At 49.9% G+C, this 24,394-nt stretch overlaps 2 protein-coding genes and 1 pseudogene across 3 annotated transcripts; 2 read left to right on the top strand and 1 right to left on the bottom strand.

The window, feature by feature from the left end:
- Positions 1–905: 905 nt before the first annotated feature.
- LOC131724877 (zinc finger protein 239-like) lies at positions 906–4,812 on the bottom strand. Its single transcript, XM_059017861.1, has 2 exons — positions 4,702–4,812; positions 906–2,710 (listed from the first exon to the last, which is right to left on the bottom strand). Exon 2 carries the CDS (start codon positions 2,661–2,663, stop codon positions 1,533–1,535), a length of 1,131 nt encoding a protein of 376 aa, XP_058873844.1. The 5' UTR covers positions 2,664–2,710; positions 4,702–4,812; the 3' UTR covers positions 906–1,532.
- Positions 4,813–8,268: 3,456 nt separating this feature from the next.
- On the top strand, positions 8,269–15,920 carry LOC117962512 (GTPase HRas-like). Of its 2 annotated transcripts, XM_059017652.1 has the most exons (6): positions 8,269–8,847; positions 9,783–9,896; positions 10,929–11,107; positions 11,779–11,938; positions 15,062–15,188; positions 15,236–15,920. In XM_059017652.1, the coding sequence occupies exons 2-5, from the start codon at positions 9,786–9,788 to the stop codon at positions 15,173–15,175; spliced, it is 564 nt and encodes a 187-aa protein (XP_058873635.1). In that variant the 5' UTR covers positions 8,269–8,847; positions 9,783–9,785; the 3' UTR covers positions 15,176–15,188; positions 15,236–15,920. The 2 variants fall into 2 exon arrangements, with proteins under 2 accessions (XP_058873635.1, XP_058873636.1); XM_059017653.1 differs by lacking the exons at positions 8,269–8,847; positions 15,236–15,920 and adding an exon at positions 8,863–8,988 and having other exon boundaries at positions 15,062–15,229.
- Positions 15,921–16,669: 749 nt separating this feature from the next.
- Positions 16,670–24,394, top strand: part of LOC117407635 (tubby protein homolog) — a 9,488-nt pseudogene continuing 1,763 nt past the window's right edge.

Raw genomic sequence — 24,394 nt, forward strand, 5'->3', positions numbered from 1 at the left:
GTGAGACTCTCAGAGATACAGAAACATCGAATCCTTTATAAACCTGTGTGTGTGAGACTCTCAGAGATACAGAAACATTGAATCCTTTATAAACCTGTCTGTCTGTGTGAGACTCTCAGAGATACAGAAACATTGAATCCTTTATAAACCTGTGTGTGTGAGACTCTCAGAGATACAGAAACATTGTATCCTTTATAAACCTGTCTGTGTGAGACTCTCAGAGATACAGAAACATTGCTATCCTTTATAAACCTGTCTGTGTGAGACTCTCAGAGATACAGAAACATTGCTATCCTTTATAAACCTGTCTGTGTGAGACTCTCAGAGATACAGAAACATTGCTATCCTTTATAAACCTGTGTGTGTGAGACTCTCAGAGATACAGAAACATTGAATCCTTTATAAACCTGTCTGTGTGAGACTCTCAGAGATACAGAAACATCGAATCCTTTATAAACCTGTGTGTGTGAGACTCTCAGAGATACAGAAACATTGCTATCCTTTATAAACCTGTGTGTGTGAGACTCTCAGAGATACAGAAACATTGAATCCTTTATAAACCTGTGTGTGTGAGACTCTCAGAGATACAGAAACATTGCTATCCTTTATAAACCTGTGTGTGTGAGACTCTCAGAGATACAGAAACATCGAATCCTTTATAAACCTGTCTGTCTGTGTGAGACTCTCAGAGATACAGAAACATTGTATCCTTTATAAACCTGTGTGTGTGAGACTCTCAGAGATACAGGAACATTGAATCCTTTATAAACCTGTGTGTGTGAGACTCTCAGAGATACAGAAACATTGAATCCTTTATAAACCTGTCTGTGTGAGACTGTAAGAACAGGAGATGCATTATTGTGTATGAATGTTTAAATGCCGTGTGTGTAAATCTTGCATACTGGAATCAATAAAGGGACGATGTTAAATTCTGAATTGCTGTTTGGACATGAATCATTATAATCTCTATGAATCACAAACCCACAGCACATAGTTTCTGACTCGGACTAAGAACAGCCTTTTATGTGTTTTTTTTTTTATTAGAAGCAAGAATAATAAAAGACGATTCAATGAATTACATGGAAAACAAACAGAAAATGATAAGCACCTTTATCGCACCTCCAAGACAGCTCATCGGAAACTGGGGATGCACGAAAATATACTGCAAGAGATTTTAGATAATTTATTATCAATCTCTCTCATATTCTGATTCCGCGTCTGGTCCACAGATGAGAATGCCGTGCTCTGGATATCTAGAGCAGAACGTTCTTCTAGATAAATCAGCCGGTCTCGTTGTGAAGATGTCGTCAGTGAACCTGAATCGCACGCCCCGGGAGTGAATCGCAAGGGAGGATGTCCTGAATCCCTTCGCAGTGACCCGTGAAGCGCCGCTGCCTCACTTCAGAACGGGCTGCTGCAGCGTCATTTCTGACTTCCACAATCTCTCCTGATATTTAAATGTTCTCTTTCACTACATCGTCATGGTTACTTCCTCTCATTCTGTTAAGATATTGTACATTTCTTAAAGGGTATCAGTTCTCTCCTGTGTGAATTCTCTGGTGTTTTTTAAGATACTGTAACTGTCTGAAGCTCCTCCCACAGTCAGCACAGACATACGGTTTCTCTCCTGTGTGAATTCTCTGGTGTTTTTTAAGATACTGTAACTGTCTGAAGCTCCTCCCACAGTCAGCACAGACATATGGTTTCTCTCCTGTGTGAATTCTCTGGTGTTTTTTAAGATACTGTAACTGACTGAAGCTCCTCTCACACTCAGTGCAGTGGTACGGTTTCTCTCCTGTGTGAATTTGTTGGTGCGTTTGAAGATTTTGTAAGTGATGGAAGCACTTCCCACATTGATCACAGCGGTGCGGTTTCTCGCCCGTGTGAATTCTCTGGTGTCTTTTAAGATGTTCTGACTGAGTGAAGTTGCTCCCACAGTCAGCGCAGCGATACGGTTTCTCTCCTGTGTGAACTAGGCCGTGTCTTTTAAGAACTCCAAATTGAGTGAAGCTCTTCCCACAGTCAGCACAGTGATACGGTTTCTCTCCAGTGTGGATTCGCTGGTGAAGTTTCAGGCTTTGTAACTGAGTGAAACTCTTCCCACAGTCAGCACAGCGATACGGTTTCTCTCCTGTGTGAATCTGCTGGTGTCTTTTAAGAACTCTAAATTGAGTGAAACTCTTCCCACACTCAGCACAGCGATACGGTTCCTCTCCTGTGTGAATTCGCTTGTGTCTTTTCCCTACTGCTGGTTTAACAGGTAGCAGTTCAGGGGCCTCCCCTTTAATTGGGACAGGCTCCAGTTCAGGGGCCTCCCCTTTAATGCAGAAAGGTTCTAGTTCAGGGGCCTCCCCTTTACTGCAGACAGGTTCTAGTTCAAGGGCCTCCCCTTTAATGGACACAGGTTCTAGTTCAGGGGCCTCCCCTTTAATGCAGACAGGTTCTAGTTCATGGGCCTCCCCTTTAATGCAGACAGGTTCTAGTTCAGGGGCCTCCCCTTTAATGCAGACAGGCTCTAGTTCAGGGGCCTCCCCTTTAATGCAGACAGGTTCTAGTTCAGGGGCCTCCCCTTTAATGCAGACAGGCTCTAGTTCAGGGGCCTCCCCTTTAATGCAGACAGGTTCCAGTTCAGTTGCCTCCCCTTTAATGTGAGAAGATGCCATTTCTGAGGCTTGCCTTCTGTCCCGATATTCCAGTTTCGGATCAATGCCTGGAAAACAGAAAGCAAGTTTTTATCATTTAACACATGAAATGAAAAAACATCCCAGAATAAACATTTATTATAACCCTTTAGTAACCATGATGGTGTAAACACAGTCACACTGCAGAGTCACTGTGGACCGGGATGCTGTAAACACAGTCACACTGCAGAGTCACTGTGGACCGGGATGCTGTAAACACAGTCACACTGCAGAGTCACTGTGGACCGGGATGCTGTAAACACAGTCACACTGCAGAGTCACTGTGGACCAGGATGCTGTAAACACAGTCACACTGCAGAGTCACTGTGGACCGGGATGCTGTAAACACAGTCACACTGCAGAGTCACTGTGGACCGGGATGCTGTAAACACAGTCACACTGCAGAGTCACTGTGGACCGCGATGCTGTAAACACAGTCACACTGCAGAGTCACTGTGGACCGTGATGCTGTAAACACAGTCACACTGCAGAGTCACTGTGGACCGCGATGCTGTAAACACAGTCACACTGCAGTCACTGTGGACCGGGATGCTGTAAACACAGTCACACTGCAGAGTCACTGTGGACCGTGATGCTGTAAACACAGTCACACTGCAGTCACTGTGGACCGGGATGCTGTAAACACAGTCACACTGCAGAGTCACTGTGGACCGGGATGCTGTAAACACAGTCACACTGCAGTCACTGTGGACCGGGATGCTGTAAACACAGTCACACTGCAGAGTCACTGTGGACCGCGATGCTGTAAACACAGTCACACTGCAGAGTCACTGTGGACCGCGATGCTGTAAACACAGTCACACTGCAGAGTCACTGTGGACCGTGATGCTGTAAACACAGTCACACTGCAGAGTCACTGTGGACCGTGATACTGTAAACACAGTCACACTGCAGAGTCACTGTGGACCGTGATGCTGTAAACACAGTCACACTGCAGAGTCACTGTGGACCGGGATGCTGTAAACACAGTCACACTGCAGAGTCATTCGAATCGGAAGCTGTGGGCTGCATGGAGCTCCGTCAATCTCAGGGACTTCCTGTGAGTGATGCTGATCCCTTCTGAAAGAGGGATGGGAATCAGACTCCTATTCCACAGCAGTGTCACCCAGTCCAGGTTTTACTAGCAGCTTGATCAGCCCCCAGTGTGTCTAGCTAACAAGCTCAGGTGTGTCTGATTATTAAACTCCCAGTGAAACCAGGCCTGGATCACACTGCTGTGCAGCGGGAGTCTGATTCCCAGCCCTGTTGGTAGATTTGTCATTTCAGACTGCATGCAAAGCGCTTTCATTTGAATTTCTGCGGAAGTCACACACTTAGAGAACGGTATGAATCCAATGTTATTTAAATGTGCATGTCAAGGCTGTAATATGAACTCCCCTGCAGGTTCATTCAACAGACTGCCGCCACTCCCAGAATGCCTGCACGTGGGGCTCGTCCACCCCTAAAACCCGCAGCTTCCTCTATTAGGAAACGCTTTATAACAGCAGCGCGACCTCAGTGGAAAGCAGCGCGCTCCTCACGTGAGCGTCGCGCTTCATACAAACGCTCTTCAATGGAAGCAAGTTACGTCACATGAAGCAGGCAGCGCCGCGTTTCCGGGAATTCCAAGGCAGTTTAACCCTTTGAAGGCTCGTCGGGCTCATTCACGCACTGTACGTTTTGTTTTCTCCGTTAACAGAACCCCGTTTGACTGCGTGAATACCATCAATCACACACTCGGTGTCGTTCGCATGCAAACCTGCATCTTTTGATTTGTATAGTGCATGTTACTTAAATACAGAAGTTCTATTAAAATCCAACCAAATCGTTCAAAAAAAAAAAATCTATCAGCTAGTCGCATTTCAACACGCGAGATACCGGCTTGCAGAATCTGAATTATTAAACACGTCATACAAACGGTGTATTTGATTTGTGAATGGCGCGAACACAGCTTAATCATTCGTGACCCTCTGGTTACTTGCTGAGCACGCCGATAGATGCATTTTCAATGCTGCCTTACCCCCGTCTCTCGCTCTCCTCCCGCCGTATCTCCCCTCAATCGGCGTGAACTGTGCGCTTATTTATTTCTTCAGTCGATCTCAAGCGATCTTTATTTCACATCTAAACCGCTCCTCCTCCTCCTCCTCCTCCTCTCGTCGCGATCCCGCCCTCGCTTCGACAGAGGGAGACAAAGCCAGCCAATCAATCTCGCAAGCTGGGTTTCAGAGCGTTTCTGTAGCCAATAAAACGCCGGCCTGTTCTTTTAACCCCCACCCCCTCGGTGACGCCACGGCTCGGCCCCGCCCCTGGGTGCTTTCTCAACGCGCCGGTAGTTTGTCCGCCGTGGCTTGCTGTAGTTGTGCGGTCGCTGATCCGCGTTTCGTTCGCAGAAGTCGCCGCTTTGTTTTCTCTTATAGCGGTCTGTTCTGTTTTCATGTATTAAACCCGCCCGCCTGCGGATTGTAAAGTAAAGGAGAGTTCAACACCGCGCTGTCCTCCACGGTCAGTGCTGAAACGCGGTTCAAGGGGGGGGGGGGGGGGGGGGGGTGTTTGAGCGCCTTCTTTATCTGGGCGTTTTGTATCGGTTTTTATTTAAGTATCGCTTTGATTTATGCGGCAGACGCCGGCTTTATAAAATGCGACTCGCACCGGAGCTACAGGGCAGTCCAGGGTTACTGTGCAAGATTCATATTGAAATAGAGTTACAGTCAGGGCACTAATAATAATAATAATAATAATAATAATAATAATAATAGACTACAACATGAACTGGGAGGCAACAAGCTAGGATCACAACAAGTACAAGTTCTATCAAAGACAATGTTTGTATTGTAAATACTGTCGTATGTTAAAGAACACATATCTCTCTCTCTCTCTCTCTCTCTCTTTCTCTCTCTCTCTCCTGGTATGATCTCTGCTTTCCTCTCTCTCTCTCTCTCTCTCCTCTCTGTCTCTCCTCCCTCTCTCTATAAAACACAATGCAGTAAACTTGTTATTCAAATCAATTGATCAGTGAGTGCTGTGGAACAGATGTTGCTCGGAAACTTCGGAACCTCTGGGAATGAACGTTCTATTCTCATAATCATGACGTCATCCTCAGAATTTTTGTATAATTACAATTCTTTTTGAACAGCTGAAGAAGGGCTTTTGCCCGAAACGTCCTGAAAATAAAGTCCAATCCCGGATCCTAAATTATTTTTGTAATCTTTATAAATGTGTATTATTATTATTATTATTATTATTATTATTATTATTATTATTATTATTATTATTATTATTATTATTATCATGAAGTCCTTCAGTGTTGCTGACTCTCGTCCTCTCTCCTGATAGAGATGTCCGCTGTTGTGGGAGAGAGGGGCCGCACTCCAATCAAAGAGGAGCCGCTGGAGCCTCAACTGGGACACGTGGAGGGGGAGCCCCAAATCAAACATGACCTCATCGCACGGGACAGGACTGAACTGGGCTGGATTCACATCAAAGAGGAGGATGTGAAGAGAGAGGGAGAAGGAGAGGAGGGAGGAGAGGGAGAGAGAGAGGAGGCTGTGTTTGAACACGCAGACCACAAGACTGAACTGGGCTGGATTCACATCAAAGAGGATGTGAAGAGAGAGGGAGGAGAGGAGGGAGGAGTGGGAGAGGGAGAGGGAGAGGGAGATGAGGAGGGAGGAGAGGGAGAGGAGGATGTAGAGGGAGAGGAGGATGTAGAGGGACAGGGACCGGGAGAGCAGGTCACCGCAGCCCCCCCCAGGCCCCTCCACCGCTGCCCGGACTGTGGCAAGTCGTTCAGCCGGCGGTACACGGTGACGGTGCACCGGCGCAGCCACAGCGGGGAGCGCCCGTACCAGTGCAGCGACTGCGGGAAGAGCTTCACCCAGCGGCGCATCCTGAACACACACCGGCTCACCCACACCGGAGACAAGCCCTACCCCTGCCCCCAGTGCGGCAAGCGCTTCCGCGGCTCGGGGGCCCTGCGCTACCACCGGCACGCCCACGCCCGGGAGCCGCACCGCTGCGGGCCCTGCGGGGCCACCTTCTACCAGCTGGGGCAGCTGCGGGAGCACGAGAGGGCGAGCCACACTGGCCAGCAGAGCTGCTACCTGTGCAGCGAGTGCGGAGACAGCTTCTACAGGCTGGGGCACCTGAGCCAGCACCAGAGAATCCACAGTGCTGAGAGAGTGCCGGCGGGGGCGGGGCTGGGGGCGGAGCTGGGGGCGGGGTCTGGGCTGGGGGCGGGGCCGGGGGCGGGGCTCAAGCCCTATCGCTGTGCAGACTGTGGGAAGGGCTTCAAGCTGCAGGATGATCTGCGGATGCACAGGCAGATCCATGAGTCTCGGGCGTAGCCTCCCGTCACGCAGAACAGAGACCGGGGGGGGGGGGGGGCAGCACACGGGACACCCAGGCAAACAGGGCAGATCTGATCGGGCTGGCATCAGTGCACTCTGCTGTGTGGAGAGGAGTGTGGAGAGGCTGAGAATGAAACACACTGTTAGCATGATTAGAGGGAGACGCCCGACACTTAGAAACATTTCATAAGAGACTCACCACAGATTAACTGAAACTGAGGTACAGAGGAGGGAGGAGGAGAGGGAGGAGGAGAGAGGAGGAGGAGAGAGGAGGGAGGGTCTGTCCTGCAAAGGTACAGGGAGGAGGGAGAGGAGGAGGTAAATAAATATATGATTGAATGTAATGTTGAAACGTGTTCTTGTCTCATTGATTGAAATGAAGGGATGCCTGTGTTTTAATCAATAACAGCCATTCTCTGTAGAGATGTGTTTATCTTGTATCAATAACAGCCATTCTCTGTGGAGATGTGTTTCTCTTGTATCAATAAAAGCCATTCTCTGTGGAGATGTGTTGCTCTTGTATCAATAAAAGCCATTCTCTGTGGAGATGTGTTGCTCTTGTATCAATAAAAGCCATTCTCTGTGGAGATGTGTTGCTCTTGTATCAATAAAAGCCATTCTCTGTGGAGATGTGTTGCTCTTGTATCAATAACAGCCATTCTCTGTGGAGATGTGTTGCTCTTGTATCAATAACAGCCATTCTCTGTGGAGATGTGTTTCTCTTGTATCAATAACAGCCATTCTCTGTAGAGATGTGTTGCTCTTGTATCAATAACAGCCATTCTCTGGCTGTGTTTTCAAACATTAGTAACTGTTAGTAACTCAACTGGGGTGGCTTTGCGACTCGAGTCAAGATAAACTACATTGAAGATGGCGCTGCCTACAGAAGCCCCACTATGAGGCCTCCATGTTTGTAGTTTCTTCTCGTTCAGTCTCCTAGATGTGCCTGGAACTGCGAGATGGAGTTTCTGACTAGTTATAAAAAAAAACTACAATCAAGATGGCGGTGCCTGTAGGAGCCGCAGCACCAGCCCTCCATGTTTGTAGTTCGTATTGCCCCAGCTCTCGTCTCATTGACCCGAACTACGGGGGGGGGGGGGCTGTGTTAGCGAGTCCCGCGCACCCCATTGGCGGTCAAGAGATTTAAAGGCAGTCGAACGGCATTCAGAATGAGAAGCAGGCAGCGGATTGGATGAAGGAATCTCCCGCATACTGACTGGAGGAGAAGGGGAGCCGCTGGATTGGTTGAAGGAGTTCTAAACACGCCCTCGCTTTTTAGCCCCTCCTTTTCCCGCCTGTAAGAGGAAGTGGACATAAAAATGAAATGAAAAAAAAACTCCGGCCGACCGGGTCTGTGTTTAATTGTAATAATAATAATAATAATTATAATTATAATCCGACAACCAGGATTGTGTGTTTAGTGTTTAATAGCAGGATTCGCGCACCCGGATATTATTTTTAACGTCAAAGTAATGCCAACACTGCGGTTTTAATACTGAAGATCTTTGTTTAAATGCGTTATTAGGTGTTTTTTTGTTAGCGTTATTATTATTATTATTATTATTATTATTATTATTATTATTATTACTATTGTATTCAGGACGCGGTTGTGGATAAGAAAAATGCATCGATAAAAGAAACAACGGCGTTTGCAATTGATGTGTTTATTTGAAATTATATCCGACAAAACCAAACCACGGGAGTCTGGCAGATAAGCGAGCGGGCTGCGATTCATTCATTCGTGTCCGTGTCCGTGTCCGTGTCCGTGACCGTGTCCGTGTCCGTGCGGGTCTCTGCGGGACGGGACAGCACGTCATCCGGTAAGTTACCGCGCCGGCGTGGGGTTCATTTTCACGCTGTGTAAATGCGGGCGTGTGTTTTTCGACAGGCTGTGTTTAGTTTATATTCTCCGAGCGATTCTTTCAGGAAGGCGTGTTTCGCCGGAACGTTTGTCCGGTTGGGTGTGTTTCTAGTTTGATTGATTTAATTAATGAGACGACATCGCGAGATTCAATTAATCAAACCACGAGGAACGGATGCGTCTTAGACATCTAGTTTAGTTTCATTAAAGCTGCAGACGGACACACAGACAGACAGAGCCCAACAATCCTGTTCAGTTTGACGCTACAATATAATCCCTTCTTCTTGGTGTCTGTGTTAGTTTACTACATTCTGAAAAGAGTTTAGTTTCATTAAAGCTGCAGACAGACAGACAGACAGACTGACTGCTATGAAGTTTGTTAAAAACTAAATTTAACACAGACACCAAGAAGGCATTATACTGTAGTGTCAAACTGAACAGGATTGTGAGGTTCTGTCTCTTTGCCTGTCTGTCAGTGTCTGTCTCTCTGCCTGTCTCTCTTGCTCTGTCTCTCTGCCTGTCTCTCTGTCTGTCTGTGTGTCTCTCTGTCTGTATTTTGAAGTCTTTAGTCTTCACGTTACTTTTTCTTGCTTTAGAATAATACAATCTTAGTTATTTCTTTTTAACATTGACTGCGGTTTAATGATTAGGAACAATTGTAAAAAATGTGTAGAGGTGAGCTGTGGAGTTTGTACAGCTGTGTGTGTGTGTGTGTGTGTGTGTGTGTCTGTCTCTGTTTGTCTGTGTGTGTCTCTCTCTTTGTGTCACTCTCCCTCTCTCTCTCTCTCTCTCTCTCTCTGGTCGTTGTGTTTAAATCAGTGTGTTCTTTTCATATCAATGTTGGGCTCATGTAGTGAAGCACGCGTTCATCTCCTCTCCCCCCCCCCTCCTCAGAGGATGACGGAGTACAAGCTGGTGGTTGTGGGGGCAGGAGGTGTTGGGAAGAGCGCCCTCACGATCCAACTCATTCAGAATCACTTCGTGGACGAGTACGACCCCACCATTGAGGTGAGAGACGCAGAGACACACACACCCCCCCCCCCCCTCCCAATCCAACCCTAACCCTAATCCAACCCTCCCAACCCTAACCCTCACTGACGCACACACACTGACACACACACCCCCCTCCCAATCCAACCCTAACCCTAACCCTAATCCAACCCTCCCAACCCTAACCCTAATCCAACCCTCCCAACCCTAACCCTAATCCAACCCTAACCCTAATCCAACCCTCTCAACCCTAACCCTAATCCAACCCTAACCCTAATCCAACCCTCCTAACCCTAATCCAACCCTAACCCTCACTGACGCACACACACTGACACGCACTGACGCACACTGACTCACACACACTCTGACACACACACACACACACATTCCGATATTCTCAATAACTTGGCAAGTTTTATTAGAAAACATTTAGGGGGTACAAATATTCAAAAGAGGAACCAATAGTCTGGATTATTCGTTCCTGGGGAAACAAATATCCAGGGGGCACATATATTCTGTGACGCCATGCTGTGTGTTTGTGAATGAGGCAGTTAATGAACTACAATGAAGATGGCGGTTCCAATGGGCTCCCTGTGTGCGGGTGTCCATGTTTGTAGTCCCTGACGCCATGCTGTGTGTTTGAATGAGGCAGTTAATGAACTACAATGAAGATGGCAGTTCCAATGGGCTCCCTGTGTGTGGGTGTCCATGTTTGTAGTCCCTGACGCCATGCTGTGTGTTTGAATGAGGCAGTTAATGAACTACAATGAAGATGGCAGTTCCTATGGGCTCCCTGTGTGCGGGTGTCCATGTTTGTAGTCCCTGACGCCATGCTGTGTGTTTGAATGAGGGAGTTAATGAACTACAATGAAGATGGCGGTTCCAACGGGCTCCCTGTGTGCGGGTGTCCATGTTTGTAGTCCCTGACGCCATGCTGTGTGTTTGAATGAGGCAGTTAATGAACTACAGTGAAGATGGCGGTTCCTATGGGCTCCCTGTGTGCGGGTGTCCATGTTTGTAGTCCCTGACTCGGCGCGGTCTCTGCTGCAGGACTCGTACAGGAAGCAGGTGGTGATCGATGGGGAGACGTGTCTGCTGGATATCCTGGACACGGCCGGGCAGGAGGAGTACAGCGCCATGCGGGACCAGTACATGAGGACGGGGGAGGGGTTCCTCTGCGTGTTCGCAATCAACAATACCAAGTCCTTCGAGGACGTGCACCTGTACAGGTGTGTGTGTGTGCGAGTGTGTGTGCGTGTGTACGAGAGAGAGAGAGTGTGTGTGTGTGTGTGTGTGTACGAGAGAGAGAGAGAGTGTGTGTGTATGTGTGTGTGTGTCTATACAGGAGTGTGTGTGTGTGTGTGTGTGCAGGAGAGTGTCTGTGTGTGTGTGTGTCTGTGTGTGTGTGTGTGTACGAGAGAGAGAGAGAGTGTGTGTGTGTGTGTGTGTCTATACAGGAGTGTGTGTGTGTGTGTGTGCAGGAGAGTGTCTGTGTGTGTGTGTGTCTGTGTGTGTGTGTGTACGAGAGAGAGAGAGAGTGTGTGTGTGTGTGTGCAGGAGAGTGTCTGTGTGTGTGTGTCTGTGTGTGTGTGTGTACGAGAGAGAGAGAGAGTGTGTGTGTGTGTGTGTGTGTGTGTGTGCAGGAGAGTGTCTGTGTGTGTGTGTGTGTACGAGAGAGAGAGAGAGTGTGTGTGTGTGTGTCTATACAGGTGTGTGTGTGTGTGTGTGTACGAGAGAGAGAGAGTGTGTGTGTGTGTGTGTGTGTAGGAGAGAGTGAGTGTGTGTGTCTATACAGGAGTGTGTGTGTGTGTGTGTGTGTGTGTGTGTATATGCAGGTGCATCTGTATTGACTCCTCTCTCCTCCTCTCTCTCCCTCTCTCCCTCTCTCTCTGTCTCTCAGGGAGCAGATTAATCGAGTGAAGGACTCGGAGGACGTGCCCCTGGTGATTGTGGGTAATAAGTGTGATCTCCCGATCCGGGCGGTCGACTCCAGGCAGGCACAGGAGCTGGGCAAGAGCTACGGAGTGCCCTGTGTGGAGACATCAGCCAAGACCAGACAGGTGAGAGAGAGAGAGAGACCCCAACACTGAGCAGACAGGTGAGAGAGAGAGAGAGACCCCAACACTGACCAGACAGGTGAGAGAGAGAGAGAGACCCCAACACTGACCAGACAGGTGAGAGAGAGAGACCCCAACACTGACCAGACAGGTGAGAGAGAGAGAGAGACCCCAACACTGACCAGACAGGTGAGAGAGAGAGACCCCAACACTGACCAGACAGGTGAGAGAGAGAGAGACCCCAACACTGACCAGACAGGTGAGAGAGAGAGACCCCAACACTGACCAGACAGGTGAGAGAGAGAGACCCCAACACTGACCAGACAGGTGAGAGAGAGAGACCCCAACACTGACCAGACAGGTGAGAGAGAGAGAGAGACCCCAACACTGACCAGACAGGTGAGAGAGAGAGACCCCAACACTGACCAGACAGGTGAGAGAGAGAGACCCCAACACTGACCAGACAGGTGAGAGAGAGAGAGAGACCCCAACACTGACCAGACAGGTGAGAGAGAGAGACCCCAACACTGACCAGACAGGTGAGAGAGAGAGACCCCAACACTGACCAGACAGGTGAGAGAGAGAGACCCCAACACTGACCAGACAGGTGAGAGAGAGAGAGAGACCCCAACACTGACCAGACAGGTGAGAGAGAGAGACCCCAACACTGACCAGACAGGTGAGAGAGAGAGAGACCCCAACACTGACCAGACAGGTGAGAGAGAGAGACCCCAACACTGACCAGACAGGTGAGAGAGAGAGAGAGACCCCAACACTGACCAGACAGGTGAGAGAGAGAGACCCCAACACTGACCAGACAGGTGAGAGAGAGAGACCCCAACACTGACCAGACAGGTGAGAGAGAGAGACCCCAACACTGACCAGACAGGTGAGAGAGAGAGACCCCAACACTGAGCAGACAGGTGAGAGAGAGAGACCCCAACACTGACCAGACAGGTGAGAGAGAGAGACCCCAACACTGACCAGACAGGTGAGAGAGAGAGACCCCAACACTGACCAGACAGGTGAGAGAGAGAGACCCCAACACTGACCAGACAGGTGAGAGAGAGAGACCCCAACACTGACCAGACAGGTGAGAGAGAGAGACCCCAACACTGACCAGACAGGTGAGAGAGAGAGACCCCAACACTGACCAGACAGGTGAGAGAGAGAGACCCCAACACTGACCAGACAGGTGAGAGAGAGAGACCCCAACACTGACCAGACAGGTGAGAGAGAGAGACCCCAACACTGACCAGACAGGTGAAAGAGAGAGACCCCAACACTGACCAGACAGGTGAGAGAGAGAGACCCCAACACTGACCAGACAGGTGAGAGAGAGAGAGACCCCAACACTGACCAGACAGGTGAGAGAGAGAGACCCCAACACTGACCAGACAGGTGAGAGAGAGAGACCCCAACACTGACCAGACAGGTGAGAGAGAGAGACCCCAACACTGACCAGACAGGTGAGAGAGAGAGAGAGACCCCAACACTGACCAGACAGGTGAGAGAGAGAGACCCCAACACTGACCAGACAGGTGAGAGAGAGAGACCCCAACACTGACCAGACAGGTGAGAGAGAGAGACCCCAACACTGAGCAGACAGGTGAGAGAGAGAGACTCCAACACTGACCAGACAGGTGAGAGAGAGAGACCCCAACACTGACCAGACAGGTGAAAGAGAGAGAGACCCCAACACTGACCAGACAGGTGAGAGAGAGAGACCCCAACACTGACCAGACAGGTGAGAGAGAGAGACCCCAACACTGACCAGACAGGTGAGAGAGAGAGACCCCAACACTGACCAGACAGGTGAGAGAGAGAGACCCCAACACTGAGCAGACAGGTGAGAGAGAGAGACCCCAACACTGAGCAGACAGGTGAGAGAGAGAGACCCCAACACTGAGCAGACAGGTGAGAGAGAGAGACCCCAACACTGAGCAGACAGGTGAGAGAGAGAGACCCCAACACTGAGCAGACAGGTGAGAGAGAGAGACCCCAACACTGAGCAGACAGGTGAGAGAGAGAGACCCCAACACTGACCAGACAGGTGAGAGAGAGAGACCCCAACACTGAGCAGACAGGTGAGAGAGAGAAACCCCAACACTGACCAGACAGGTGAGAGAGAGAGACCCCAACACTGACCAGACAGGTGAGCGAGAGAGACCCCAACACTGACCAGACAGGTGAGAGAGAGAGACCCCAACACTGACCAGACAGGTGAGAGAGAGAGACCCCAACACTGACCAGACAGGTGAGAGAGAGAGACCCCAACACTGACCAGACAGGTGAGAGAGAGAGACCCCAACACTGACCAAACAGGTGAGAGAGAGAGACCCCAACACTGAGCAGACAGGTGAGAGAGAGAGACCCCAACACTGAGCAGACAGGTGAGAGAGAGAGACCCCAACACTGACCAGACAGGAGAGAGAGAGAGACCCCAACACTGACCAGACAGGTGAGAGAGAGAGACCCCAACACTGACCAGACAGGTGAGAGAGAGAGACCCCAACACTGACCAGACAGGTGAGAGAGAGAGACCCCAACACTGACCAGACAGGTGAGAGAGAGAGACCCCAACACTGACCAGACAGGTGAGAGAGAGAGACCCCAACACTGACCAGACAGGTGAGAGAGAGAGACCCCAACACTGACCAGACAGGTGAGAGAGAGAGACCCCAACACTGACCAGACAGGTGAGAGAGAGACCCCAACACTGACCAGACAGGAGAGACAGACAGACAGACAGACAGAGAGAGACCCCGACACTGACCCCAACACTGAGACCATCACTGTCCAGACCGGTGTGTGTCTGACTACTAAACTATAGAGAGGGGGGGAGAGACTATGTGTGTGTTGTGATTTACTAACTCTCTCTCCTCTCTCTCTCTCTCTCTCCTCTCTCTCTCTCTCTCTCTCTCTCTCTCTCTCTCTCCTCTCTCCTCTCTCTCTCCTCTCTCTCTCACTCTCCTCTCTTCTCTCTCCCCCCTCTCTCCTCTCTCCTCTCTCCTCTCTCCTCTCCTCTCTCTCTCTCTCTCTCTCTCTCTCTCTCTCTCTCTCTCTCTCCTCTCTCCTCTCTCTCTCCTCTCTCTCTCACTCTCCTCTCCTCTCCTCTCTCCTCAGGGTGTTGAAGATGCTTTCTACACTCTGGTCAGAGAGATCCGGAAACACAAAGAGAAAGTGAACCGCAACGGAAAGAAGAAGAAGACTTCAAAACGACGCTGTACCATCCTGTAACCCGAACCCGAACCCTAACCCGAACCCGAACCCTCTCCATCCTGTAACCTGAACCAGAATCCGAACCCTCTCCTCCATCCTGTAACCCGAACCCGAACCCGAACCCGAACCCCCTCCTCCATCCTGTAACCCGAACCTGAACCCGAACCCGAACCCCCTCCTCCATCCTGTAACCCGAACCTGAACCCGAACCCGAACCCCCTCCTCCATCCTGTAACCCGAACCCAAACCTGAACCCAAACCCAAACCCTCTCCTCCTCCATCGTGTAACCCGAACCCGAACCCAAACCCTCTCCTCCTCCATCGTGTAACCCTAAACCCTACCCCTCTCCTCCCCTCCCATCGCCTCCTCTCCCATCTCCTCCTCTCCCCCTCTCTCCTCTCCTCTCTCCCCTCTCTCCTCTCCTCTCCTCTCTCTCCTCTCTCCTCTCCTCTCTCCTCTCCTCTCTCTCCTCTCTCTCCTCTCTCCTCTCCTCTCTCCTCTCTCTCCTCTCCTCTCTCTCCTCTCTCCTCTCCTCTCCTCTCTCTCCTCTCCTCTCTCTCCTCTCTCCTCTCCTCTCTCCTCTCCTCTCTCCTCTCTCCTCTCTCCTCTCCTCTCTCTCCTCTCTCCTCTCCTCTCCTCTCTCTCCTCTCTCCTCTCCTCTCCTCTCCTCTATCCAGTCCTGGGAATTGGGCCTCATGTCTGTGAAACTTTTATCAAGATGTCAAACTGTAAATAATAAAATAAAAACGTAATGAAATCAAAGCAGCTGCTTCTGAGTCGTCTTTCTGTTGAGAAAACAGAAGAGAATTGAAGAGAATCGAGAGCAGCTCTTAATACTGAGGGAATCAGCACCGGATTATCAGAGAGAGACGCCGAGACTAGAAACATATGATAAGAGACCCCGACGCACCACAGATTAAGAGAACGAAACACCCTCTCAACACGATCACAGGGAGACACACTTAAACACGCACTGAACAGAGCTGGTGAGAAAACGTGCTCTTGGCGCCCTCTGCTGGAGAGCTAGTGTAACTACATCTCTTGGTTTTCTACGAATGAGACGCACGTCACAGCTCTCCTGCGTGAAGCAACAGCAGGGCAGTGAAATGCTATAGATAGGTATGGATAGATATAGATAGATAGATATGGATATAGATAGCTAGATATAAATGTTTACATGCAGCGCTGGTTTCTTTTCAGTGTAAACAGTAAGGTTGGAAGTTGGGGTTCACAGTCCGTTGCCAGGGGTTACTGCCCTTGACAACAATCACAGAGTCCTCTCAGCTGTTTAAACGACAGACAAACCCGTTGAAATCAATAGGATTACCCTCCATAACCTCATACCTAAAAACAGGTATGCCTGTCTCTCTGTGTCTCTCAATCTCTCTCTCTCTCAGTCTCTGTCACTCTCTCCCCCTCCCTCTCTATCTCCCTCTCTCTCCCTCACACACACGCACACTGGATTACCTGACCCCCCTCCTCCCTCCTCCTCCTCCTCCCTCTCTCCCTCTCAGCTCGTTCTCTTAATGCACTACACTCTATCGCTCAGCAGAGTTCCAACGCCAGGACGGTGAGTCGTTCTGTTTCCTCCGTTTCTCTTATTTCTGCTCCCCTCTTTAGAGAACTCTTTTATAGAACTGGAGAGAGAGCTTGTGTGGCAGCAAAGCACAGAGAGGTCTGGTAAAGCACAGGGAAGCATTGTAAAGCACAGAGAGGTCTGGTAAAGCATAGGGAAGCATTGTAAAGCACAGAGAGGTCTGGTAAAGCATAGGGAAGCATTGTAAAGCACAGAGAGGTGTGGTAAAGCATAGGGAAGCATTGTAAAGCACAGAGAGGTCTGGTAAAGCACAGGGAAGCATTGTAAAGCACAGAGAGGTCTGGTAAAGCATAGGGAAGCATTGTAAAGCACAGAGAGGTCTGGTAAAGCATAGGGAAGCATTGTAAAGTACAGAGAGGCATGGTAAAGCATAGGGAAGCATTGTAAAGCACAGAGAGGTCTGGTAAAGCATAGGGAAGCATTGTAAAGCACAGAGAGGTCTGGTAAAGCATAGGGAAGCATTGTAAAGCACAGAGAGGTCTGGTAAAGCATAGGGAAGCATTGTAAAGTACAGAGAGGCATGGTAAAGCATAGGGAAGCATTGTAAAGCACAGAGAGGTAGTTCATATAGAGGTGTCTATATGTCTGCCTGTCTGTCTGTCTGTCTCCCTGCCTGTGTCTCTGTATGTCATCATGTAAAGGAAGCATCGCAATTCATCGATACACAGTGAATTGATACAGCCCTATAGACACACAGATACACACACACGCACACAGACACACACACACACACACACACACACACACACACACACACACACACTATCTGCTGTTTCTCCTGCCTCTCTTGATCCTGTGTCTCTGTATTTAATCCCACAGCAGCTGTCAGTCACTCTGTTTAATCTCTTCATCTCTAATCCTATTAACAAGACAGACCACCACCGGACACTGAATTAGGAGCGCCTGCCACACACAGCACACACTTTGTGGAAGCAAACAAGCTTATGCTCTCTCTCTCTCTCTCTCTCTCTCTCTCTCTCTCTCTCTCTCAAGTTCCTGTCTGTTCTGTTCCAGTACAATGGAAGAGGAGGCAGCAAGCTTGAGACAACAGAGACTACAGAACCAGGTAAGAGAGTGAGTGTGTGTGTGAGTGTGTGTCTCCGTGTGTGTGTGTCTCAGTGTGTGTCTCCGTGTGTGTGTGTGTGTTAGTGGTTGTGTGTGTCTCAGACTACAGAACCAGGTGAGAGAGTGTGTGTGTGTGTGAGTGTGTCTCAGTGTGTCTCAGTGTGTGTCTCAGACTACAGAACCAGGTGAGAGAGTGTGTGTGTGTGTCTCAGTGTGTGTGTGTCTCAGTGTGTATCTCAGTGTGTGTGTCTCAGTGTGTGTGTCTCAGTGTGTATCTCAGTGTGTGTGTGTCTCAGTGTGTGTGTCTCAGTGTGTATCTCAGTGTGTGTGTGTCTCAGTGTGTGTGTGTCTCAGTGTGTGTGTCTCAGTGTGTGTGTGTCTCAGTGTGTGTGTGTCTCAGTGTGTGTGTTTCAGTGTGTGTGTGTCTCAGTGTGTGTGTTTCAGTGTGTGTGTGTCTCAGTGTGTGTGTCTCAGACTACAGAACCAGGTGAGAGAGTGTGTGTGTGTGTCTCAGTGTGTGTGTGTCTCAGTGTGTATCTCAGTGTGTGTGTCTCAGTGTGTATCTCAGTGTGTGTGTGTCTCAGTGTGTGTGTGTCTCAGTGTGTGTGTCTCAGACTACAGAACCAGGTGAGAGAGAGTGTGTGTGTGTCTCAGTGTGTGTGTGTTTCAGTGTGTGTGTGTCTCAGTGTGTGTGTTTCAGTGTGTGTGTTTCAGTGTGTGTGTGTCTCAGTGTGTGTGTTTCAGTGTGTGTGTGTCTCAGTGTGTGTGTGTCTCAGTGTGTATCTCAGTGTGTGTGTCTCAGTGTGTATCTCAGTGTGTGTGTCTCAGTGTGTGTATCTCAGTGTGTATCTCAGTGTGTGTGTGTCTCAGTGTGTGTGTGTCTCAGTGTGTGTGTGTCTCAGTGTGTGTGTCTCAGACTACAGAACCAGGTGAGAGAGTGAGTGTGTGTGTCTCAGTGTGTGTGTGTCTCAGTGTGTGTGTCTCAGTGTGTGTGTGTTTCAGTGTTTGTGTGTCTCAGTGTGTGTGTGTCTCAGTGTGTGTGTCTCAGTGTGTGTGTGTCTCAGTGTGTGTGTGTCTCAGTGTGTGTGTTTCTATTGGAGACTCTTGCGAGATTGAAAGCGAGGTTACAGTCAGGATGGAGGCTTGTTCGCTGGGTTTAAAGCTGTGCTACAGTTAGATAGGGAGGATTTTAAACAACATTGTAAATAAAAATGCCTCCACACAGAACCCCCAGAAGAATGTCCCCCTCTCACTGTCCTCCTCTCCCGCTCTCTGCCCCACAGCGCACTCTGCTGGAGAGAAGGCAGCGGCGCAGGAGGCAGGAGACTCGCATGGTTCAGGCCAATCCTGACCTGAGAGTGAAGAGCTGGAAGCCCAAGAGGGGGGAGGGGGAGGGGGAGGAGGAGGAGGTGGGACTGGGGGAGGGTCAGAGGGAGGAGGAAGGGGAGCAGATTCCATTGGTTCTGAACACAGACCTCGTCTCCGAGCCTCCATTGGAGGAGATCTCTCTCTCACCTCACTCTCGCCTCGACGACCGCTACCACGGGAACCACAGAGAGTCAATCACAGGCCAGGAAGAGCAGGAAGAAGGACAGGAAACAGGAAGCAGGTGGGAATTCAAACAATGTGTGAATTCAATGACTAACGACTAGAAGTCTTTCTCAGCATCTTCAGTGTGAATTCAATGACTAACGACTAGAAGTCTTTCTCAGCGTCTTCAGTGTGAATTCAATGACTAACGACTAGAAGTCTTTCTCAGGGTCTTCAGTGTGAATTCAATGACTAACGACTAGAAGTCTTTCTCAGCGTCTTCAGTGTGAATTCAATGACTAACGACTAGAAGTCTTTCTCAGCGTCTTCAGTGTGAATTCAATGACTAACGAGTAGAAGTCTTTCTCAGCGTCTTCAGTGTGAATTCAATGACTAACGACTAGAAGTCTTTCTCAGCGTCTTCAGTGTGAATTCAATGACTAACGACTAGAAGTCTTTCTCAGGGTCTTCAGTGTGAATTCAATGACTAACGACTAGAAGTCTTTCTCAGTGTTTTCAGAGTGAATTCAATGACTAACGACTAGAAGTCTTTCTCAGGGTCTTCAGTGTGAATTAAATGACTATAGTCCTCTCTCTCTCTCTCTCTCTCTCTCTCTCTCTCTCTCTCTCAGACAGCGCTGATGCGGAACTCGAGGAGGCTGAAGATTCTGTTTCCCAGGAAACCAAACTGCTCACCAAGAAGGCTGCGGGCAAGAAAGAGAAGAAAGTGAAGCAGAGGGCAGGTGAGGAAACTGGTGCCATGGCGGCTCTGACAAGAAGCAACCAGAGCCAACATGGCTGACATACGACTGCGGATTCCTAACTTGAAATAATCAAGTAGAGAAGGATTTGAAACATCCTGAACTCCCAGCTATCATCTCTATCCCTAACCCTCTCCTCTCGCCTCTCCTCTCCCCTCTCCTCTCTCTTCTCTCTTCTCTCTCCTCTTTCCTGTCTCCTCTCCTCTGTCTTCTCTCTTCTATATCCTCTCTCTCCTCTCTCCTCTCGTCTCTCCTCTCCCCTCTCCTCTCTCCTCTCTCCTCTCTCCTCCCTCTCCTCTCTCCTCTCTCCTCTCGTCTCTCCTCTCTCACTCTCTTTTTATCTTTCTTTTAGAAACCTCTGCGTCTCAGAAAGCAGCAAAGAAACAAAAATCCCAGTCCACATCAAAAACCAGTAAGAAATCAGACACTTCCCAGAACAGGGACCAGTTAAAAGGTGAGGAGAAAGAACTGATGAAGGCACTGGAGCCCAAACGCTGGTCTGCTTGACTCAGTTTAGTTTCAGTAACGCTGATGAAGGTACTGGAGCCCAAACGCTGGTCTGCTTGACTCAGTTTAGTTTCAGTAACGCTGATGAAGGCACTAGAGCCCAAACGCTGGTCTGCTTGACTCAGTTTAGTTTCAGTCTGTCTGTGTGACTGTAGGTCACACTATCTCTCTCTTTCTCTCAGGGTTCGACGGCCCGGCTGGGTTGGAGGACCCTGTCCTGGAGATTGGAGGGTCAGAGAAGTGGAGTGACGAAGAGGAGGGGGAGAGGGGGGGCGGAGAATACCCACAATCCCCCATGAAGAAGAAAAAACTACCAGTGAGAGGTAAGAGAGGAGAGAGAAGAGGAGCGAGAAGAGGGAAGTGCAGGACAGGGTTAGGGTTCAGTGATTGAGGGGAGGGTTCGGGTTCAGTGATTGAGGGGAGGGTTGGGGTTCAGTGATTGAGGGGAGGGTTGGGGTTCAGTGATTGAGGGGAGGGTTGGGGTTCAGTGATTGAGGGGAGGGTTGGGGTTCAGTGATTGAGGGGAGGGTTGGGGTTCAGTGATTGAGGGGAGGGTTGGGGTTCAGCGATTGAGGGGAGGGTTGGGGTTCAGCGATTGAGGGGAGGGTTGGGGTTCAGCGATTGAGGGGAGGGTTGGGGTTCAGTGATTGAGGGGAGGGTTGGGGTTCAGTGATTGAGGGGAGGGTTGGGGTTCAGCGATTGAGGGGAGGGTTGGGGTTCAGTGATTGAGGGGAGGGTTGGGGTTCAGCGATTGAGGGGAGGGTTATTTTATGAGATGGTTGCTGTTCAAGATGACCACTGACGTTCCCATAAACCAGTATGTGTGTAACTGGGCACCTGTGTTCCTCCCAGTCATGCTGTGGGATGAGAAAGTGCGTGCGCCCATTATAGAGACCGACCAGTTCAATACTGACCCCCCACCAGAGGAGGCGCTGTTCAGAGAGACAGGTACTGCATGCGGGGCTCCTGGGGTCTGTCTTTCTCCCTATCCTCTCCCTGTGGAGACTGAAACTCAGGGGAGCTGCTGTGTGAATCAGGGCTGGAGACATTGCTGTATAATATAGAAAACTATGCAGATTGAAACTCAGGGGAGCTGCTGTGTGAATCAGGACTGGAGTCACTGCTGTATAATATAGAAAACTATGCAGATTGAAACTCAGGGGAGCTGCTGTGTGAATCAGGGCTGGAGTCACTGCTGTATAATATAGAAAACTATGCAGATTGAAACTCAGGGGAGCTGCTGTGTGAATCGGGGCTGGAGTCACTGCTGTATAATATAGAAAACTATGCAGATTGAAACTCAGGGGAGCTGCTGTGTGAATCAGGGCTGGAGTCACTGCTGTATAATATAGAAAACTATGCAGATTGAAACTCAGGGGAGCTGCTGTGTGAATCAGGGCTGGAGTCACTGCTGTATAATATAGAAAACTATGCAGATTGAAACTCAGGGGAGCTGCTGTGTGAATCAGGACTGGAGTCACTGCTGTATAATATAGAAAACTATGGCGACTCTTTCTCAGTGTCTTCTGGTTTTGAGTTTCTGGTTCTGATTGAGTTCTTGGTTTTTGTTCTCTTGAAGTACGGAAACAGAAGATGAGTGTGAGAGAGGAGGAGGAGGAGGAGGAGGAGGAGGAGGAGGAAGGCTCTTCTGGCTCGGAGAATGATGAGTTGAGGGACCCCTGCAGCCTTGCTCCTCTCAACAGTAATTCACAACATCGATCCAGAGACAGCGAGGCGACTAACAAGGTGATAAACAGACCCTAATTCCAAACCCTCACCCTGAGACTCTCTCTCTCTCTAATTCCAAACCCTCACCCTGAGACTCTCTCTCTCTCTAATTCCAAACCCTCACCCTGAGACTCTCTCTCTCTCTAATTCCAAACCCTCACCCTGAGACTCTCTCTCTCTCTAATTCCAAACCCTCACCCTGAGACTCTCTCCCTCTAATTCCAAGCTTGCTTCCCTCCATTTCCCAGCAGTATTCCGGACTGGTGTCCCTGATTGTTTGTTCCCTGTTTTTCAGCTGGAATTCCAGGATCTGGAGGAGTTTGCCCTGCGGCCGGCTCCCAAAGAAACGACTGTGCGCTGCAGACTGACCAGAGACAAGAAGGGAGTGGAAAAGGGGATCTATCCAACATACTACCTGCACCTGGAGAGAGAGGATGGGAAGAGAGTGAGAGAGAGGGGGGAGGAGGGGAGAGAGGAGGGAGGAGAGAGGGGAGAGGGGAGAGAGAGAGAGAGAGAGGAGAGAGAGGGGAGAGGGGAGAGGGGAGAGGAGAGAGGGAGAGGAGGGAGGAGAGAGAGAGAGGAGGGGAGGACAGGAGAGAGGAGGGAGGAGAGGAGAGGAGAGGAGAGAGGAGAGGAGGGTGGGGAGAGAGAGGAGAGAGGTGAGAGAGAGAGGAGGGTGGAGAGAGAGTAGAGAGTGGTGAGAAGAGAGGAGAGGGGAGAGAGGGAGAGGAGGGAGGAGGGAGGACAGGAGAGAGGGGAGAGAGTGGAGAGAAGAGAGGAGAGAGAACTTGATTGAAGTGTTAATAATCTCTAAAGGAGTAAAAAGAGACATGTCTTCACACACAGAGACACACAGTGTGGAGATGAAGTGAGGAGACCGAGGGGAGAGACAACGTCTTCACACACAGAGACAGGAGGGGCTGGGATGGGCACCAAGGGCTATCAAGAATTACCAAGGGCAACTGAACCATATTGTTGATACTGAATCACTGGGATCATTTCCCATGATCGCCTGTCTCTGTCCCTCACGTCCTGTCTCTGTCCTTCACGTCCTGTCTCTGTCCCTCACGTCTGTCTCTGTCCCTCACGTCCTGTCTCTGTCCCTCACTTCCTGTGCTGTAGGTGTTTCTAATGGCCGGCAGGAAACGAAAGAAAAGCAAAACATCGAACTACCTGATTTCAATCGACCCGACTGACCTGTCGAGAGACGGGGGGAGTTACATCGGCAAAGTGAGGTCAGCACCCTTACCCTTACCCTTACCCCTCCCCCAAACCCTAACCCTAACCCTAACACTAACACTAACCCTCTCTCTCTCAGGTCCTATGTGATGGGTACAAAGTTCACGGTTTATGATCGAGGTGAGAATCCAGAGAAGAAACCTTTTGTTAAAGAGAGTGAGACGATCCGACAAGAGCTTGCAGCCGTCTGCTACGTGAGTCTGTAACCCCTAAACCCTGACAACAACACTGACCCCAACCCCAACACTGAGACTGATCCCAACCCTGACCCCAACACTGACCCAAACCCCAACACTGAGACTGATCCCAACCCTGACCCCAACACTGACCCAAACCCCAATACTGACCCCAACCCCAACACTGAGACTGATCCCAACCCTGACCCCAACACTGACCCAAACCCCAATACTGACCCCAACCCCAACACTGAGACTGATCCCAACCCTGACCCCAGCACTGACCCAAACCCCAGCACTGACCCCAACCCCAACTGCAACACTGACCCCAACCCCAACACTGACCCCAACCCCAAACCCCAACCCCAACACTGACACCAACCCAGACCCAAACACCAACACTGACCCCAACCCCAACACTGACCCCAACCCCAAAACTGACCCCAACCCCAACCCTCTCTCTCCTCTCTCTGATCTCTCCCTCTCTCCTTTCTCCTCTCCTTTCCCTCTCTCAGGAGACAAATGTTCTCGGGTTCCGTGGTCCGAGGAAGATGATTGTCATCATTCCAGCGATGGACCTGGAGGAGAGAGTGACCATCCGGCCCACGAACGTGAGTCTGCGTCTGTCTCACT

This window comes from Acipenser ruthenus, chromosome 57, assembly GCF_902713425.1.
Source record: "Acipenser ruthenus chromosome 57, fAciRut3.2 maternal haplotype, whole genome shotgun sequence".
Classification (NCBI taxonomy): Eukaryota; Metazoa; Chordata; class Actinopteri; order Acipenseriformes; family Acipenseridae; genus Acipenser; species Acipenser ruthenus.